This window comes from Melanerpes formicivorus, unplaced genomic scaffold (genome assembly GCF_026170545.1).
Source record: "Melanerpes formicivorus ecotype bairdi unplaced genomic scaffold, bMelFor1.0.p_v2 SCAF_61, whole genome shotgun sequence".
Lineage (NCBI taxonomy): Eukaryota > Metazoa > Chordata > Aves > Piciformes > Picidae > Melanerpes > Melanerpes formicivorus.
Window position 1 is genome coordinate 3131454 of NW_027142413.1, and position 21093 is coordinate 3152546.

At 40.3% G+C, this 21093-nt stretch overlaps 1 protein-coding gene across 1 annotated transcript in view; it reads right to left on the minus strand.

The window, feature by feature from the left end:
- The window catches only part of ANKRD33B (ankyrin repeat domain 33B), a 38452-nt gene that overhangs the window by 6681 nt on the left and 10678 nt on the right, over positions 1-21093 (minus strand). The window contains exons 2-3 of the mRNA XM_068162008.1: positions 8429-8558; positions 2287-2427 (exon numbers count right to left, since the gene is read on the minus strand). Of these exons, the coding sequence (XP_068018109.1) occupies positions 2287-2427; positions 8429-8558 (271 nt within the window). The remainder of the gene's footprint in view (positions 1-2286; positions 2428-8428; positions 8559-21093) is intronic.

Here is a 21093-nt window from a genome sequence, read left to right on the forward strand (position 1 = left end):
GATTTTCTGACCAAACCAGGAGACATTTCTGAACTGCCTTGTCATTCAGCACAATGCTTCATCTGGAAGAGACATGAGTAGTCATATGTCCCTTTTTAAATGTGACATTGAACATGTTCAACTTATTGAATGTTTTGAACTAGTTTGACTTCAGTGTAAGTACATCCTACAAGTGTTCTTTTAAGGAAACTGCCACTTGCCTTGATTTTCCTATGAAAGTTGCCCTGAATATCATTTTCATATACATGCCTCTTTAGGCTATCAACATCCTGTTTGATTAAGAAGGTGCAATGTCCCTTGAAATGCAAACTTGACATCCTGAGCTGTAAGACAGGGAGTGAAGTAGGCATTTCTTACTGGTCTGTTTTATATACAGTATTTAAAGCCCAGCCTCCAAATCCACAGCCACTCTGATGAGTTTACTAAAGCAGCACTGAGTTTACACTGGAGATTACAGCAGGGCTTGACATGTGAATCACAGCTGACATTTCTGCACTCAGGCTGCCTTGTTTGCTGAATGCTGGCAGCAGCACAGACCCAGCAGTGCTGCAGCCTGTGACAAACTGCCGATGAGTGACTGGGTCCCTCTTTACTTGCTGTGGGCTCGCGAATAGCAAATTCACATGTTCCAGAGACTCACTTTGAAAATGCATTGTTATGGCCAAGTGTCTCAAAGCACCTTAATCTTGTACTGATGGACCTTGGCCACCCTCCAGGAACTCAAATTTCAGAAAGAGCAGTCACTTTGACAGTTCAGCTCTAACCATCTGTCACACACAGCCAACACATCTTCCCCATCTGCTGTGTTAAATCCATGCTTATGCATCTAGGAAGGTGAGTTATTTTCCTTTACTGACCTCCTGCATTACCATAAGTAGATGCCCATCAATAGAGGTCCTACCCAAGCCACTGGGTTTAAAAACCTCCTGTGTTACCCCTGACACTGGGTTTAAGAACCTCCTGGCTGTAACTCCTTTCTAAAGACACATACCTGTTTTGCAGCCATGCAAGCAGACCCACAGTTGATGATGCATGCTCTCCCCTCTGTATTTCCATGCATTCATAGGCATTAACAGAAAATTTTGCTGGTTTCTTTGTAAAATTTATTTTTTCACCAAATCTTTTAATAAAGTTTATTTCACCTTCTTCAGCAAACTGGCACTTTTATTGTCAGCAGCCACTCAGTATTCCTTCAGTCCTGAACTACTGTTAAATTCATTCTGAGCAAGCCAGCTCCCTCCCTCAATTTCACCAGATTGTACAGTACTAAAAAAATAATCAGATATTAAAATAGGGGCAGGCAATTTGCTACACTTCCTTCATTGCCTGAAAATGAGAGGTCCCACAAAATGCTCACAAAACCATTTCTATGCTTCTTCAGTCAAAGGATAACCTTTGGTATCTTCACTATTTCAGATGCACAAACAGGCCAGTACAACTTTCTGTAGGTAAACTCAGTGTGGTGGCTAACAAAGATGTTTTCTGGCTTGCTAAAGGTTTATTCTTTCTAATATTCTGCTCTCATGAAAATGAGAAAGTGGCTCTTCAGATGTGAGAGGCAGGGAACCACAGAGTGAAGGTTGACATCGATACTTTTTGCGCAAGAAGCAGAACAACAAGGACTGAGTTACCTACAATAATGGAAATGTTGCAAAACAGCTTCTAGTGACCAAAACAGAAAGAACAAGCTTCACTCAGATCTTCAGTAACAAGAATAGAAAGCCATGACACTGTAAGGACAATTTGACAAGTCATAAGGTCTTGGAATTGAAGTTCCATTTTAAGTGACAGTTTGTAACAGGCACTGGAAAATTCTGAACTAGCATATGCATGAAGTTTGTGTCAGTCCAGAACATGCATCTGTGTCTAGCAGTATTCAAGCTCTGGCAGTCATCTCACAGTGTTGTGTCACAAAAATTTAACTACAAAATGAATGATCTGATCCAAAGCTCTGACTCCAGTATAGGAGGCTACAGAACACTGCAGAAAATAACATGCCAGTTACCACATCATTCAAACATTTTCTGTTACGTCAACATCTAGAAACTGGCTGTTATGAAAATGAATGAAAGTGATATTTTATGCTTGATAACTGCCTGAGACTTAAAATACTCAGATTGTGAGGGGGTCAAACTCCTAAGACTGCCTTGTCAATGACTTCTTTAAAAGCTACCCCATCTCTTGGAGCAAGCACCTCAAGAGCAAATTTCCATTTTGGTGTTTGCATCTGACTGTCTAGTATTTACACTTGATGACAACAAAAAAACAGCAGAGCATGTTGCATACCTGCCAACATCAAGGCTTTCACGCATTCAGTTCTCCCCTGCATGGCAGATTTCATCAGTGCTGTGAATCCAAACACATTCCTCTTCTCAATATCAAGCCCAGGAAAGTAGTTCAACAAATAGTTTGTAATGGTTATGTGCCCTTTAAAGAAATGAAAAGCAGAGAAAATATGTCACAGAATTAAGGTCAAGCCAAAAATTACTCCTACAGGTTTGACAACTGGAAAAATACAAATAACAGCAACTTTTCCTTGTATCAGCTTCTGCTCATTGGAGATCAGTCTTAGGCTTAAGTGACACTGACTTGTGACCACAGCGCTGGGTCAGGGGGCTGGAAACCTGAGTTCCCATTTTCTCTCAAGTTACTCTCCTCTCTGAAAAGTCAGTTAAAGTCAGTTGAAGACTAGAGATGGTCACTCTGAGGTTGCAAGGGTCTGGAGTTTCTTGACTCAGTGAGTGGCACTGCAAAGGGAATTCCTGCAGCTAGTGGAAGGAAGGACTGTTGCCAGGGTGAACTGAATTCAGAACTTCAGCTTTTTCCCTCCCCTGGTAAATTTGAACCTTACAATCATGGTGCTTCATCCAAACGTGATTACACGTGATATTTTCAGCCAATATAACTAATGAAACATGCCAGGCCTGATATGAGACAAAATAATATTTTATGTAGAATCCCACGTTTCTATTTTTCCATCTGACAGTGTAAAGCCACTTGTCTACTCTCCAGCAATAGGAAAATGGGCTTGATACTTAGTTTTGGTAGTAAAATAAATGATTTAGTTAAGTTCTGTTTCTAAAACAAACTGTTGAGGCTGTTCATGTGCCTTTTACATCAGGATAACTGCTGCCAGCAAGGCCATACTGAGTAGCTGGAAACAGGTCTGGCTAAATGGTTGGAAGACCAATTAAAACATCAAGTCTTTATAATGGGACTATCAGAAGGAGACAAATATCTATTGCCGTTATGGCTCATTCAAAACAGTTTTCCCTTCACTTGTCATTCATTTTATGATGCTTTCACACTTTATAAGATAATGCAGACTGTCAAGCAGCTGCAACAATCACAATTTAATTACTAAGAGCTGTAAAAACACTCTCATCTCACTCTGCAGTCCAGCTGAATATTCTGTGATGCATTTCATTCAGATTCATCTAGGAATGTTATTGAGGCAGATTATAATTCATACAGGACAATTTCAAAGTCTATAGTGTCACATCTGGTGGAGATTTCATCAGCAGTTGCTTGGTACCAACACAGTCCTGAATTCACTTTGGAAAGCAAGTTAAGAAAATCTTTACCAATTACATTAAGATGTTTCTTAGGTGTTACTCTTCATGTCCTAGAATTTGCTGGACTCTGCTACCTTGCTGCATAACTGGAAACTCTCCTGAAACCTGAGCAAATGCAGAGATAGTGCAGATCAGTTTAGCAATCCCAGAGTCAGGGGGAAAAAAGAACAACCAATAACAGATAAAGAGCTCTCTGTACCTTGTGCAGTCTGATGCAAAAGAAATATAATGATACAGCAAACCGCACCAGCTGAACAAAGCAAAAGTGAACTGGGTTCAAGGCAGGATCGAGTGACCTGGTCCTGCTTACTCCGTACAGAGGCTTCTGTTTCACTGGCTTTATCATGTAAGATCAAATCTTAGAAGGGTATCGGTTACTACTGGGAGAACCGTGCTCAAATTGTTTTGCAGGACATGCTCTGTTCCATTGATGTACAGTGTGTGTCTCTGTGAGAGTTTTGGAATAGTGGAAATACTGCTTTTTGACCACAGAAACCAGAGACGGGAACTGAAACACAGAAAAATTGCAAGATGGAAGTTTTTCCAGCAGTTGTTACATTACTAAAGATGTTCTTTCATTTACCAAAAGTATATCTGCAGTAAAAGATACTTTGCAAATCTGGGATGATCCTAAGAGTCAGTTTTGAAAGACCTTGCTCAGCCGAAACTCTCTAGGGGAATTCAGATGGTCTCAAATGAGACAGAAAAAATACCAGCAATAAAACAACAAAGAAAATGAAGGGCTGTGATTCTCAGAAGTTGTGTGTCTCAGGATTCCTGAAAAACACTTCAGTTCTAATCTGCAGGGTCTTCTGTCCTCTGAGGTTTGCTTCAAATTTCTAGTTCAAACAGATATCAAATTCAAAGCAAAACTCAGAGCTGCTAAGTTTTTGTTCAAACCCTGTCATAGGTTTTTGACTTCAGGCCATAAAGCTTGCTTCAGTTCACCTGCTTCTAGGAGAACTAGAAGTGTGTATCTAAACAATAAACCAAGTGAATCTTCTATGATTCAAAGCCTGATATGAAAGCTCTGTGCACCTCTACAATAAATTAGCATAGCCTCAGCCAATTTGGTGATAAATTCATATCAGGCTCTTGCAATTTGTAAACCAGATCAATCTTCTACCAGTCCTGGCATGCTAAGGGTACAATATCAGCACAGATGTCTGTAATAGCTTAATTACTTAATTGCTGCCACAGAGACAGCATTACCTAATTATGTATGTAATACAGGCAGAGGGATAAACTGCATAGTAAGGAAGATTCTTTGTCAGATAATATCATGATTTTGAATTGTACCTGCAAAACCCCTGTGTTTGGTCTATGGGCAGTGAATGCTTTTTGATGGATGGATGCAACTGAAGACACCCTCAACCTTTTATACTCTGGATGCTTTAGGTGTTTGTGTTCTCTTATCTCCCTGAATAAATAGAAGTTGGGAAAACTTCCAGTTTTTGTGTTTCCAGCTCTAAAGCCTTGTCTCAGACTGGTCCCTGTGACATAGAACATCTATATTTCAAGAGCAAATGCAATTCTCTCTAAACACGAGCTTTATGCCAATTACCATACACCACCACTGATGCAGTTATGTCCCCAGCAGCACTCAGAAAAAAAATAAAATGTAATTTTCCTCCCTTTTTTGGAATTCATCCTCCTTTCCTTTCCTTTCTTTCCACTCATTACTTCAATCTCTTGTTTGCTTCAATCTCCCATTTTCCATTCATTGTTCTTGTACTGACATTCAATTATTTTTCTTCTGCTTTTAACAGCATCACCACCCATTTCTGGGCACCACCTGCTGCTAAAGACTACAACAGATTTACAGTTTGGGAAGGCAAGGTCTCTTTAAGAAGGCACCCCCACAACTGTAAGAAATACTGAGAGAGCAAGTGAACAGACCAATTTTCAAACCTGAAATTACGCACTAGGCAGAGTACTTTGTTTGTGGTTATTTTTCTACACTAATAACCCTGTTAAGAAAGTACTGATTCTCACTGATCCCTCCAGCCTAACTTTCTTCAACTTTAGATATTTTAGTTGAAGGATGAGAATCTTAAATTATCAAAAGCAACATAAGGAACTGAATTTGCTTAACTTCTGACTCTACCTGATTTCTAAGATAATTTAAGATAATTCAAGCTGATGCTCAGATTTAAGTATCACATCTGGGAAGTGATGAAACAGCATAAGCAAGCACTGATTTCAAACTCCTCTAGCAAAACCAAAGAGGCCTCCCTGTCATCTCCCTAAGTAGCTGTACCCCATATTAACCTCTGAAACACAGGAAAGGATCCCTCAGCACCGCAGCCTTTTTCCCATTCAGATCCTCTTTGAGGTCTGGCCATATGCAGTGGACCACCTGGTCAGCAGGTCATAATCAAAATAGTGGCACTTTCTGGAACCTTCTGATATCACCTCACAATTAACTGAAATAAAGAGGATTTGCTATTAGATTTTCCACAGGAAACCTTGTATTTTGATATAAATAACAGCAGTCTTGCAGAAAGATTTATTTATCAAAAATATTATTGTTTTCATGGCCTGAAGTTAAAAAAACAATAAACAAAACCCAAACCAAATAAATCTCACTGAAGGAAAGCTTGCATAAGGTTTGCTTTCAGTTCTTTTTAATACACTGCTCAGTGTTACTACATAACATTCAGCCATAATTAAACAGCATCTACTGCAGTGTAGCTCCTCTGGTTGCAATGTTAACCTCACAGTGATGTCTATTAACACTACAGCAGCATAGCAGCATCTTGTGATAATAAATTAAATAATTGGTGTCTGTGGTGGTGTTTCCCCCCCAGCACTCTCTTTGCCAGACCAACTCAGTTAGAAGCAGATGAAGCTGTATTTACAAGCAAGAGCTACACTCGACAATGGAATGCAATGAACGTGTACAAAATATGCAGTATTTATATTATAAACACAAAAACTCCCCTGGTCAAGAGACCAGGGAAGCCATTCCCCCTACCCCCTGTCCCAGGAGAGAAAGGGAGTGGAGAGAAAGCAGTGGGTGAGACTTGACTAAAGAGCTCAGCCAAGGCCAGCCGACAAGCAGGTTAATCTCTCCTGAGTGAAGCAAACAGCAGAGATCAGGAAAGAAGAGAGAATTGTTTAGGTAGGGCCCATCTTATTCTAGATATTTATCCAATTAATTTGTTTAGAATAGTCTTTTGTTTTCCTTTTTACACCCAATACTGATTTATTTATATTTTTCTACTCTTCTGCTCAAAATCTGTAACTAAATTTTAAAGGCATAGCCTAAAACCACCACAGTGTCAATACTGTATCTCAGGATTATGACGGGCAGGGGAAAACATCCAAGTTGTTAGGAGTTTGTATACGCTTCTGTTGACTACAGTAATTTCCACTTGCTTTGGGAATCAATAGTACAGGCAGACAGTATGAAATCAATGTCAGCCCTGTGGATTAATTCTGAGCTCATTATCATGTGTTATGTAGGTCAGGAAGGAGTCACTGATAAACCTTTTATAGTCCAAACTTATAGTAGGGCAGATAAATAACAGTAGATTCAAGTTTTGAAGACTTCACTTTCTTTGGAAAGTTACCATACTCATTTCTTTGCCATGAACATGACTACTGTGGTCACAATTTCTTCCAGTATTTGAGACCTGTCTCACAGTGACTTCTGTAGCAGAGTTCACTTATTGGTACAATGCAAAACAATGTTTGGTACTACCTGGAAGCGCCTAGTGGCAATATTACTGATGTAAGATCAACAATGCTCCAATCTTCAAACATGGCCGGTAATGTTCATTGATGCTGCCTGACAGAAATTTGTTACCAATGTCCCAGTGTCCCATGAACTCCCATCAACATCCCATAGTCTTCATCAATGAGTAGACCAGGTGTGCATTTCCTTGTAAAGTGACTCCCTTTAAGGAGCATGCTTGAGGGATGCAAAGGAAAATGTGGATGCAGAGCAAGGAAGGCCTTGGAACAGCTGTTAGACCAAGTTATGGCTTCCTTGGTCAGGTTTTTTTCATGATTTACATACTCTAGCACCTTATTAATATTTGTAGGGGAAAACTACAGCTGCTTCCCTTAAAGGTTAAAACACAGCATATCAGTTTTAACAGAAATAATGTATTTATTACTTTTTAACTGTACACTTGAAGGTAGTAATCTTTTTGGGAGCATTTATGTGACCTGTTAGACATGCTCACTGAATATTACCATGCTGGGCAGGATAAAAGAAAACCTGGGGATAAACTTTGCTCTCACTCCAGTACGCATCAGGACTAACATGACTGATATCAATATAATCAGTCTGCTATAAAAGCAGTATTGGCAAACACTGAATCCTGCTGAGACTACACAAATAGGGTTTTTTTGCTTTTAACTATAGAGTGGTTGAAGAATGTTCTAGCAGCTAAGATGTTTCTTAATGGTGATACATTTTCCTACAGTTATCAGTTACTACAGGCCCAAAGAGGGAGGTGTAACAAGCATGAGAAAAGAGACTGTCAGCACTGATACAGTGCATTACATGACCACAATTTTGACTGGTTGCCTGCCAGAGCAAACATAAGACAATAAGCTTAAAGAAACAAAGCAGTATAGTACTATACATCTGGGGCACGGTTTTGTTTATTTTCTAGCTAATGGCATCTTTGAAATGTATAGGTTTTCTGCCTTAATCCTTTGGGTAAATATTATTTTAGAATCATTTCAGAGAAAATCATTATAGCTTACTTGGGGTTGGCCAGGATTATTCTGTGCAGGCTAATTTATTTTGAGGCTTTAAAAAAAATCCTAAAAAGAATGGCCACAACACACACTCCTCCTAAAATCCTGTAGGTAAAAGGTGAAACAAAGAGCCTTACCTGCCTGTGCAGCTGTAATTAGAGCCGTATTCCCTTCATTGTCCTGCCAGTTCACATCAAGGTGAGGGCACTGTGCTAAGGCTATCACAATATCCACATAACCTTGGTAACAAGCAACGATAAGACCATTCTGTAAGTGAAATATAAAGAGAGAGTTAGGTTTACGAGACTCAGAAAAGTTCACTGAGGAAGTATGCTAATGTGGGGATTTTTGTTGTTTTTCACTTTTTCAGACTGAAGCACTGAAAGTGTATCAGCATACCTACTGATTAGCTCCAGGCACAATGTTCAGATCAGAACCACTGCTCTTTATCTCTGCCCATTGGCAAACAACATTTGGTATTCTTCAGAAATACCTAAGAGAGTAGGTATCATATTATGCTACTTGGGAAGCACCTGTTTACAAATGGCTTATGGTTCTATGGCTATATATTCTATATCCCAATGAGAATAAATCAGGTTTTATTATATAATAAAATTAACCTGGCAGGTAAGATGAGCTGGACCGGCAAAGAATATTAATTCTCTGAAAAACAGATACTTGTTCTCTAAAGGGGAAGTAGTAGACAAAAGTTGTGTTCTTACTGGCTGTTGCTATCTTTGAATACTTAAGGTTTCCCATTAGCACTAGACCTTTCTTTATAACCACAAATAAAATAAAATTGCTTTTAGAGTTCCTGTTTAATGTGCTTTATGGTAGCTGGAAGCAGTAAAACTTTCAGGAGGTAAACCCTATAATTCTGCTTGGAACACAGATAGCATTTCACTCCACAGCAGCAAACTGACAGCTTCCATAAAACGCAGCAAAATATGCTTGTCATTAACTAAATGGCACTACTGTACTTAATCCTGGCAGCTCACTTGACCACTGGGATTAAACCCATTATCTCCGGTCTTCAGCACTATTTGGGCAGCCTGGTATTCATCTGCATGGGGCTGATGGGTGTAAAAGGCAGGTGCAGATAAATCAGTTCTCTTTGTGACCACTCTTCACTGCCAACCCATTACACAGTTTTCGTGAACTCAGCATTGCTACCTGACTATTGAAAAGACAAGGGCAGAGACATAAATCTCAGCCACTCTGTTCACCCTGCCTGCCTCAATGCACTCAAAAACATGCTTCAAGTTCATAACCACAGAAGACTAGCAAGAAGGAGAACCTAGTTGTGAAAACAAAATGGCCCACCCTGGGTCCTCCATCATTTTTCCAAGCAGCTGTTGCATAAACATTCTATACTTTGTTCTCCCATGGACACTACCAAGACAGAGACATTGACCAAATGACAACTGCCACTTCCGATTTATTATCATTAGAACTAGCTAGTCAATATTTCAGTGTCCTGTTTCATTGTTATTCTGGATAGTCCTTTTGGCTTAGGTGCTAAACAGCTCCACTAAGTACACAGGCAGTGCTAAGTCCTTGGGATGCCAACAGGCTATGGGGAGTATTTCCCAGTTACGTTTTTCAATAAAATTGTTGCTCTAATTTCTTTTATTTTTACTTCACTCTTGCCTTCAGAATGAAGCAACATCCACCATTATTTTACAGAGGCTGTCTCTCCATTCCTTGTGAAGAACCTGAAATACTTCAAACCGTTCTATTGAAACTACAGAGATTCTGCTTAAAGTAACATATATATGGAGAGAGAGAGAGAGAGAGATAGGATAAAGAAAACCTTAAATGTATTTAGAAACAGAGCAACTTCTTAAGTGAAAAGAACCACAGAATCACAGAATGATAGGGGTTGGAAGGGACTTCTGGAGAACATGTAGTCCAAGCCCCCTGGCCACAGGAGGTTCACTCAGAGCAGGCTGCACAGGACAGTGACCAGGCAGGTTTTGCACCTACACAGTAATCTCATAGATACTTTAGCTAACATGCAAACTCACTTCTGGCAATGAATATGACTCATATTATCTAAAACACTACTTCTATTAATTCCTGGGAACTCCAACAGGTGCTGAGGAATGCTGAGGTTAGAACAGCATCTGGTTGTAGATAATCACAAATGAAAGCATGCCTTTAAAGAGCAAGATTGAATGTGTCTGAATCTGCAAAAAACAAAACAGCAGAATATAATGGATGCAAAGTAAACAGAGATCGAAGAAGTAATCAAAAGTAAGAACAGCAAACACAATCAATGAGTCACAACATGGATTAGTCTGCAATCTTTAACTTCTTATACCAGTAAGTACTATTATCCATGGCCATAATATATTACAAACTTTTTCAGCAATCTCAAATAATAACTCATGCAAAAGTGCTCTCTGCAAACTGCCTTTTGAAGCAGTCGGTAAAGCAGTAGCCTGTGTCACAGCAGTCTACAGGAAAACACAGCCGTGCTTTAAGGTGTTTTGTTTGTTTTTTAAAGATAAAAATAAAGCAGTATAAACGAGTTTTAGCTAGAAAGTTCTGAACCTGTGTAATGTGATTATCTTCTGAAAAGAGATGATATTTTATCTCATTAGTGTTCTACCGAGACATCAGTCACTCTGCTTCTCATATGAAGGGTCATGGTGCAAGTGGTCATTGTATGTGGAAAAAATGCATATTTTTTTTAATCGAATCTAGCTATTATTTTGTCACCAAGATCAGTTCTCCAAGATATTCACTACATGAGAAAGCTTTAGGAGGACGGATAATTCTTAAATGCATATCCTCTCCTTAACACTTCAACCTTTCTCTTCCAACAGCATCCTTTTTGTATTCTTCCCTACATCCTCAACCACCATTTATTGTAAATCATAATAAAACCTCAAACTGCTATATATAATAATAAGCAATGAGCAGAAGGAATGACTAACTGTACATATGTCACAGTATCCCTGCTTTTCAAGGACTGTTGTGTCAGTGGTCAGAGTTGCTGCCTATCTTTCTCCCAGACCAATGAAACAGAACAGGCAAAACCCTCTGGTTTGGTCCTCTGTGCAGAAGAGACCTGAATCATGAAACAACATCAATGCCTTTGGACTACAGGAAAAGGGATTTCTTCATTAGAGGAGGCTGGGGCTGCTGAATTCTCGAGGTTTGCAACAGATCCTATTTGATTTTTCAAATTTTGCATACAGACTCTGCATGATAAACAAGAAAGCATGAGTCATCCATCACATCAACTACATCCTCATTTACTGATGATTCTCCCCATAAGATGGAGGTTGAAATTCATCTCAGGAACAGGTTTTCTCCAAATACAGGAGACACAATACTGCCAGGTATGGAGGTTTTTCTTTCCTCCGTGGAATACTTGGCATTTCACAAAGCTGCCCCACAGTTTTTCTGTAGTATGAGACATACCTTATTCATATGTAACCAGTGCAGTTTTGAAAGACTCTCCTTTGTTTTGAGGTGGCAGAACAAAATTAATGATACTTTATTTAAAATGTACGATAAAACAGTCAGTCTGGGATAAATTACTTATTTTACATATATTCTAAATAAAGTCTGACTGATTTTCTTCATTGAAATTTGCATGTTTTAAATAGAGCAAAATAGACGGGAAACCTTTGATTCCTTTTAAACTGAGATTTCTTCATGTGCTTCTGATTTCATAGAGCATTGCCACTATAAACATAAATTCTGCTTTGCTCAGCTGTGTTGGCTGACTATATAACAATGTGTCTGATTAAACATCTCTCAGGAGACAATTTCACAAATCAGGTATTATGGCAAGATTAGAGGTGTAAGGCTATTTGCACCCTAGGGCACTACAGAAAATTGAGATCACAAGAAATATTAGTGGATCAGTAACGAACCCAGGCTGAAGAGCAGAGCAAATCACATACAGCATGAAGTTATTTTAGATTTGGAAAAAAAAAATATCTCTGGGCAACTTCTTTTCCACCAAGAATGAAGATATTTTCTTATAACTTTTCACCTATTATTCCACACAAAGAACGGTCTGGCAAAAGACTAAAGTAGCATTAACCATTGCTTTTTATAGGCATTGCAATGAACAACCATCCAGTTTGCTTTACATATATCTGCAAGTATTTATGACAATTCTGCAAAGCTGTTTTAACAGCAATGATTAAAACTGCACATAATTGAATTAAATGAGATAATGATCCATTGTAATCCACAGTCAGAGGGAGGAACAACTATGAAAATGACAACTAAGTTAAAAGCATATTTCCCAAACCATATTATGAGTAATGGAAAGGAAAGAATAATAAAACATAAAAGAATGCAAAGCTGTGTTTAAACTCTTTGATCTATTAAAAAAAATTAATCATGCATTTAATATTTTGTGTTATACATAACTCACTGTTATAGCAACACTACACATAACTATCACTGGCTGTAACATAATTCACATACCAATAAAAGGAGAATCAAAATCAGGTCAAATACTTCAAAATCAATCTTCCAAAATTATCGGAGGGCACTTCTAATCTCCACTACAATCTCTGCACCTCTGTGAAACATAGGCTTACATAGATTGTAAGTTCAGACTGTACTAAAAAAGATCTAGCCATCACTATTCACTATATACTCATCTGTGAGCAATAGCACAAAATGTTCCTGTCTGCGCAAATCTGAGACACTTTCATAAATGGCTTGAGCTTATATTATAATTGTTTTAGCTGATTAGATCAACAGTGACTGAGATGATGAGGTAATTATTCAGGTCATCAATCCCGGGAGAAGCAGTGTTTATGTGCTACAGAAATCCATCAAGCACATAAGCTTTAATATTACTGTGGCAGTACATCCAAAACGCGCCCGCCCCTCCCACCCCTGAGCTCCTGAAGACGGAATGGTGGAAAACAGGGAAGCTGGAATAAAGGGAGCCAGAGGAAGCACCTCCCCCTCCCATGCCTGTGGATCAGTGCATTCACCTGCATCCCTCCCCCAAGCCACGTGCCCTGCCAGGCACAGACCCGTGCAGGGCCAAGTGTGGGCATGTTTTGGGCATGTTAGGTATGTTTAAGCAGAGAACTGATGGTTATGAGTTTTAGCCTGTGTGTGGTAACGTGACACAAAACTTAGCTGGCTGGATTAAAACTGGTGGGCTGCAGAGCACAAGGCTCTTCTCTTCGGTTTTTGCCCTCCACTCGTGGATTATAAGCAGCAGCAACAGCAGTTCAGAAGGATTTTCCAATAAAAAGAGACACAAGAGAAATTGCCACAATCTGCAAGCAGCATTGTGAGTAACTGATATATTCCTAAGGTCTCCAGGAACTTCCTACCTTTTGTTAGTAGGGGTAACGTAGAGCTTTTGGATTCATCTTTTCCCAAATACTGTTCTCAACCCCTTTCCAAGCATTCCTTTTGTGAAGACAATTTCTCGACTGAATACTGAACCTTTTATGACCTTTATAACTTTTGTATATAGTTACATGTCAGGCAGGGCCGAATTAATCAGTAATTTATGTTTTTCACCCTATTAACTTTTATTTGTAACAATTATCTGCGCAAAATGATTTAGGCTGACCTTTTAGAGAAAGGGCTGCAACAGCTTAGTCACATACACACGGAGAAAGTGACAAGAAAAGAACTGGGAATCTAAATGAATTTTGTCTGACTGTTGCTTGGACAAAATTTCATATGCCTCAAGTGGACCAAGGGAGGAGAGGTGAATTTTTTCCAGGGAAAGCAATCAGATAAGTGCAAAAGAATGTTCAAGGGGCAGAGCGGTGGTGTGCAAATCTCTCTGCCTCCTCTGCAAAGGAACACAGTAGCCCAAAACACAATCTTGTATGCAGACACAAGTCTACGTGGCACTGCACCTTCCAGCGCCTGATGGCACAAAATTGCCACCTTCACAGCATCACGAAGGGTCACAGATGCGTTTCCCAGCATCAGCTGCACTCTCTAGCTGAACACGTGTGCCAGTCTGCAGACATGCAGATGGTAACCCACCATTTTCCCACTGCTTTCCGAAATATGTTCGTCTTCGCTTATTTCATTAACACCTCTTGTATCGGTCAGTCCACGTCTTTAAGTAAGGGCATAGTTTAGTGCATGTATCACCTCTGCAGAAGCCTTTACTTAATCTATTCTAATCCAAATCTCCATGATCACTTTTAAAAATAGTCACAGGAAAATTCATTGTACTATGCCTGCAAAACCTCACATTACACAACAAAGAGAACCACCCAGAGATAGTCCAGTGGGTGGGGTGGATAGGAAACAAAGACTTTTATCAGATGGCAATACTGAGGGACACTTAAGAGGGATTTATTTTTTTTTTAATAGCAAACCTCATAATAAAAGTAAATAATGCAATGGGAAATAAAAAAACGATGAGCTGATGGGGACTTGGGAGCTTTATGCTGGTCCATTGGAAGCTGGAACATGTCCTCAGCTCCCACACTGCCTGACCTCTTCTCTCAAAACCATTCACCCAGCTGCCTCTTGACATGGCTTCTGCAGCTAAAGCGGGGGGGGGGGGGGGGGGAAGAATTGATGATTGCATCTTCAACCCCTGGAAAAAATGATGGGAGGAGAACTGAAGTGTTACATAAGTAGCAATCCTTTTTTTTGCTCACTCTTGTGGGGAGTCCTCGTGCCATGAGGCAAAACCCAGGTGAGCCAATGGCTGCTCAGGAGCCATTCACCACACCCTGTCCCCTGCCAGGGATGCTCCAGGAACCATGCTTCTCTCTCACACTCCTTTACATCTGCTGCCACTGCCCCACCCTGCAAGCACCTCCCCAGAGTCGCACCATATCCAAAGGGTTGGAGAGCTTCGAAGTACCAAAGACATGTTTTGACTGCATAGTCTGACCAACAGTTGGCACTCACACGCACCCTCTCTCCCAAGCCTGGAGAGAAGTGCCACTTTGTTCCTTGCTGTATTACATTGTCTCAGGCACTCTTTCCACTGAAGGAAGCCAAAGGCAGAGGGCACTCAGGATTGCACCGAACAGTGCAAAAAAAGATTGAGCTAAGGGACGCTGTGTCGACTGAGTTGCAGGAGGCCTGTGCTGCACTGCCAGCTGTTTTACTATGAGTTAAGATGATACATGGTGATACTTCTATACACAGCAGCAGCTGGGTTTATGTCATCACGTGATAAATCTTATATTATTCTTTCCTCTCTGAACTTCAGCTTGAAACAAAGAACTGAAGACCTGAACATATGAACAAAGAACTAGTAGCAGCTACAACTAACTCAGGCGTATTTTAGCACTGAGGTAGGCGAGTCAGGAAATGTATGTGACTCAGATGTTAGCAAGTACATCTATTCATGCTCAAGATCAGCTTCATTAAAATAATGTATTACTCTGAAGTGACAGCTAGTAAGACCGTATGAGGAATGTATTCATCAGTCTGAAGTTCCATCGGGCAGAAATGCTTTTGCTAGTCACAGCACACTCTTGTGCAACAAAGCAACATACAGAATGAAGGGGTTCATATGGAAAAGAGAGGAAACTGGGATCATTTGTCCACAACTGAAAACATCAATGTCTTTCATAGTATAGTATCATCGTATCAGTCAGGGTTGGAAGGGACCACAAGGATCATCTAGTTCCAACACCCCTGCCATGGGGAGGGACACCCCACACTAGATCAGGCTGGCCAGAGCCTCGTCCAGCCTGGTCTTAAACACCTCCAGGGACAGGGCCCCAACCACCTCCCTGGACAACCCATTCCAGGGCTTCACCACTCTCATGGTGAAGAACTTCCTCCTCACCTCCAGCCTGAATGTCCCCACCTCCAGCTTCATTCCATTCCCCCTAGTCCTATCACTGCCTGAGATCCTGAGCAGTCCCTCCCCAGCCTTCTTGTAGGCCCCCATCAGATACTGGAAAGCAACAATTAGGTCACCTCAGAGCCTTCTCTTCTGCAGACTGAACAGCCCCAACTCTTTCAGTCTGAGGTAGTCTTTGATGTAGTCTAGTCAATCCAAAATCTAACTTTGCAATGCATGTGAGATCTCTGGTCATAGTTGAAGTAAGCAAAGTAGAACTCTAGAAAAGGAATATGTAATGAAACTCTGAAGAAATCCTGTTTAATAAAAATAGCACATACTTAAAATGAACTGACAAGTCACTTAGTGGAGCTTATCTTCATTATCCATCGGTTAAAAGGAAGTTATTTCAGGATTCAGTAACATGTCGAATCAGCATAGGGGAGGGTTCTGGCTTCCATTTATGCATTGCCTGGCTGTAAAGGACAGAAAATACTGTAGGAAGATGATAGAGGAAATAACACTATTTTTATCAGGTTAAATTTCACATTTTCAGTTTATTTAGACTGTCATGTTAGGTACAACTACTAAACAGTGATGATCCCTGACAAATAATGTAGCCTTACTAATCCTAGCTTTCCTGTTTGTATAGCACATACTAATCAGTGTTAATACTGTCAAATGTCAGTGCTAAGTTTCAATAGTGTTGACAGTAATAACACATGATACACGGCAACCAAATTTATACATCCCTCTTTGCTATGCCTGTTTGTTTGATAACTGTGCTAGAGGCAGCTCACTTTGCTCTGGCTTAAAATTAAGGGAAAGGATATTTGTAAGAAAGAAGTGAGAGATGTCTGAATTCTGCAAACAATGGAAATGATATACTGAACTTTAATGGAGGGATCCTGATGAAAGCCCTGAAGGCATTTCTATCACACCTCTGCCTTGCATTTCAAGGTGCTCTAAACATTAGCAACCCAAAACGGAGGGGTTTGGAGGGCTGGGAGAGGCAAATGTGATGGACTCCCACTAGTGTCAGGATCCAGCCCCAGCAAACAGTCAGTTGATTTTAATTTAATTTCTTTGCCTTTTACTGGCTTGCTATGCAATTTTCAGCAAGACTTCCAAGGGCTGTAGACCATCCTGTGAACAAGGATAACATATTTCCAGATGCTTAAATGGACAGTACATCACTACATTTTTGCTTGGAACAGGTGTTTCCAGATAGCAATAGATTCAAAACAGCAAAGTGCTGACAGCTTCCTCCTGTGAACATGTGAGGCTGGGAGCATCTGCTGCTCTGTCCAATTGGCACAAAGCTGGAAGATACTGAGTTTCTAGTAAGGCTCAAACTTTGACTTTTGTGGAAATAATGACATGGAAGACATTTTGGGATAGTCTTCCCATCAATTACATGATTGAGGCATTTTCTTTATTTTTAAAAGTCATCATGTAACAGTATGTGACTTGCATCCTGTCAACTCTCTCACCACTTAAGACCTTCAGAAATATTCAGAAACTAGTCTGGTCTGAAGTCAAAGTCCTGGGCCTGATGGATGCTACTGTAAACTTCTCTCCAGCCTCTAAATAGATACATACATTCACACACATATAAGATAAAAAGGAAAGTTTGCAGCATTTAATCAACATATTTTGCTCTGCATTCAGAAGCCATGTGAAATGCATTTTGTTCACTGATCAAACTCTGCCAAAAAGTACTCCCTTTGGCTTTAGGGTCTATGATTCAGCTCCTTTCTATGTGTTTAATAGATACATTTTCCTTTCTGTTATATTCTGTCAGATAGAGACTGACTGTAGCTTAGATTTGTGGCAAGAGGTTAAAAAGAGTGTTTGAATGCATAGTTTTTTTTCAGGAGACCTCTCCAAAAGTAATGATTCACACAACCTTTGTAAGCAATAAATTTCAATTTACCACTGGTTAGAAGATAAATGTACAGCCTTCTACTCTATCATAATCTATCACTGTATCTAATCTGTCTCTTCTATAAAGAACATTTTAAAGGCTCCAGCACATTTCTGCTGTGGGGCTCTCTGAAGAGACAAAGCCAGTGATGAGCCTGCAAGCACCCTCTTGTGGCAATGAGCTCCTCTAACTATATTACTGGTTCAGAGCCGGGATGCTCTGAAGACCTGCTCTCTAGGTTACACAGAGGATGCTAGCTGCTCATGGGCTTGACTTACGCAGAATATTTACTCCTCCCCTACAAAAGTAACAGGCTACATCAGGGTACATATAAAACAGAAAGAAAGGGAAAGGGAAAATACAGACACCCGCATGCTCAGGACCTCGGAAGCAAAAGAGCAACCCAGAATCCCCTGTCCAGGACAGTAACACCTGCAGCCATAAAAATGCTGTAAATTCATGATTTCTGGTAGTGGGGAATGTCACTCTCCTTTTTTTTTTAGGAAAGATCTTCCCAGGAAGTTTCAGTTCCTTTCCTCCAAGTTCTGTAAGTTTGTTTTGGTTGTGTTTCTCTGAGCTTCTCAGCTGTGGAATCACACCATACCCAAACCTTGACAAGAAAAAGCCCAGGGAGAAGACAGTCTATCACTGACTGATCTGCTACTAGAAGAAATAGAAAAAGGGGGAAAAAAAAAGTCTCTTCCAAAGGAAATCAACTCAATGAAGAAAAAAACCACCAGGGTGAAAGCTGCTCTTTGCAGAAGCCTTATCTACAAAGAGCAACTGCATACCCTCCTTGGGACACCAGGGATGGAGGACTGCCCACACGCTACACACAACACTACATTATACCACACACAAATGCACCAGCCCACTTCTTCATCCTTCGATCTAAAGAAGCTGTAAGAGTACTAAAAGCTCACTCTCCATCTCAGTCTACCATTTTTGGCAGTTAGTTTCATAAAATCAGGGGATAAGTAACACCCTCATTGTCTATGCTTCCCAACCACCTTTGTTCTCTGCCTTCTGAACCTCATTTCTTCCCCTTCTAGAATACTTCTAACAATAACCCTCCCTATTGATCTTGGATCTTCTAATAACAAGCCTTACTGATCCTAGAACTGACCTGAATGGACCAGGAAACTGCAGTAAACATTGTCCCCCAGTGAAAATAGAGGGGAAAAGATCATGTGCACTTGCACAGCAGAAGGGCAAATAGGCCTCAGATGACAGAGATATATTAACATTTAGCCTGTAGGATTCACTTTACATACTTCAATATAGATATGTTTCAGACATGGTTTAGTGGACATGGTTTAGTGAGCATGGTGGTGTGGGGTTGATGGCTGGACTTCATGACCTTAAAGGTCTTTTCCAACCTTAATGATTCTACAATTCTATGTGTTACCACATACCAACAGATAGCATCCTCTTTTCAACCAGAAGCATAAAATTGTAACAGCCAGTAGTGGTTGTTCATGAAAATGCAAGGTGAATACTTAGGTTCAGGAAGAAAAGTACATTGAGGTATTATCAATAGACATGAAAGAGGTTCTCCAGCTGGACCAGGTGTTACTAGTTTACTTCTATGAATCAAAGAGCCCACTGATGAGATCTTACTAGATAATCTCTTTAAATTATCACCAACTAGTGCAAGTGGCAATGGTTCTTCAGATGTCAAGGGATCCAAGTTCTTAAAAGCCTTTATCCTTAGGCTTTCCACAATAAAGGAGATTCCTTTACCTAGGATACGCATCTGGTTTTACCTAGACTGGTCTTCATCTCAGTTATGCTCCTTAGTATTTTTTCCCCAGCTCTAACAAGGCAAAAGATTGCTTTGTGCATAAGAATGAAAAGAGTCTCCTGCTTTTCCTTAGAAAAATAAAATGCTTTGAGCAATAGACACATCTGTAGTGAATTGATGGGAGGTGTCTTTTTTTAACTCAGAGACCTAAAGTGGATTTTTGTATGTATGGATTGTTGTCAGTTCTTGTGATCCCAAGGGGCTGCAATCCAGTAAACACACAGGTCCACACAATGACCGTGATGGAGGCCAAACCCTGGATTTTTATAAGCATTGGCTTTTATAAGCCTTGGATTTTGGCTTGTGAAACTTGGAGGAAAGCACTATGGTTCCTGACTTCATAAGAACTCTTTCACTCTTTCCCACCTATGTGCTGCTAACTACCAGCACCCCAGAAATTGTGTTGGAAAGTGGGTCTCAAGAGAGGCAGATGAGGCACTGTTGTGGATTAAGGCCTGCCAGAGTCAGGCTGGGTACCTGACTCCACAGATGAGCAGGAGGTGGACCCAAGGTGGGCAGGGAAAACCTGACCCAGGTGGGTAGAGAAATCTGACCCTGGGGGAGGGGTCCCTGGATCATATTTCTTCCACTCCCATTTCTCATCTGGACCCTGTATAAGAGAGAGCAGCTTCCTGCTTTGTGCTCATTGCCTTTCTGCTCCTGACCACATGGTCTGGCCTGCTGCCTCATGCGGGGGCCCACATCCAAAGAGAATCCATTGACGTCCAGAGAATCCTTTGCCACCCAGTGTGGTTCTGTATATACACCTGTATATATATTCCTTACCCTAAGACTCTTATACCTTTCTCTGTTTTGTTTGGTTTTTTTTTTTTTTGTTAAAATTACCTTTTTAACTTCCAAGTCAGTGCATGGATGTTCGTTTGGTTTTTACCCCTTTGGCTTCTCCTGCTTCACTTCTTCCACATGGGGGAAGAGGGAATAATCCCTACATTCTGTTCTGTTGGGTTCTGAGCTCTGGCAAATTCAAAATGGCTACAGGCACTAACAACTGCAATTGCTTAAATGCCACCTTGGTAAATTCACTTTGTGAATAGTAGAGGCATATAGTGCTGGGTGAAAACATTGCCTTCAAGCAAAGGGTGCAATGTAAAATTAATGAGTAGTGAACTACCATTATTAATACCAAAAAGTGTAAGTTTTATGCCCATGTTTTCCATGCTTTATAATTGTTACAAACACTAATGACTATGATCACAATTAAAATTACAGCAGAATCTGTGGATTTTGATTCAGGTAGACCCCAGAGCCACCCAAACCTTTTCACTGTTTGCAGGCT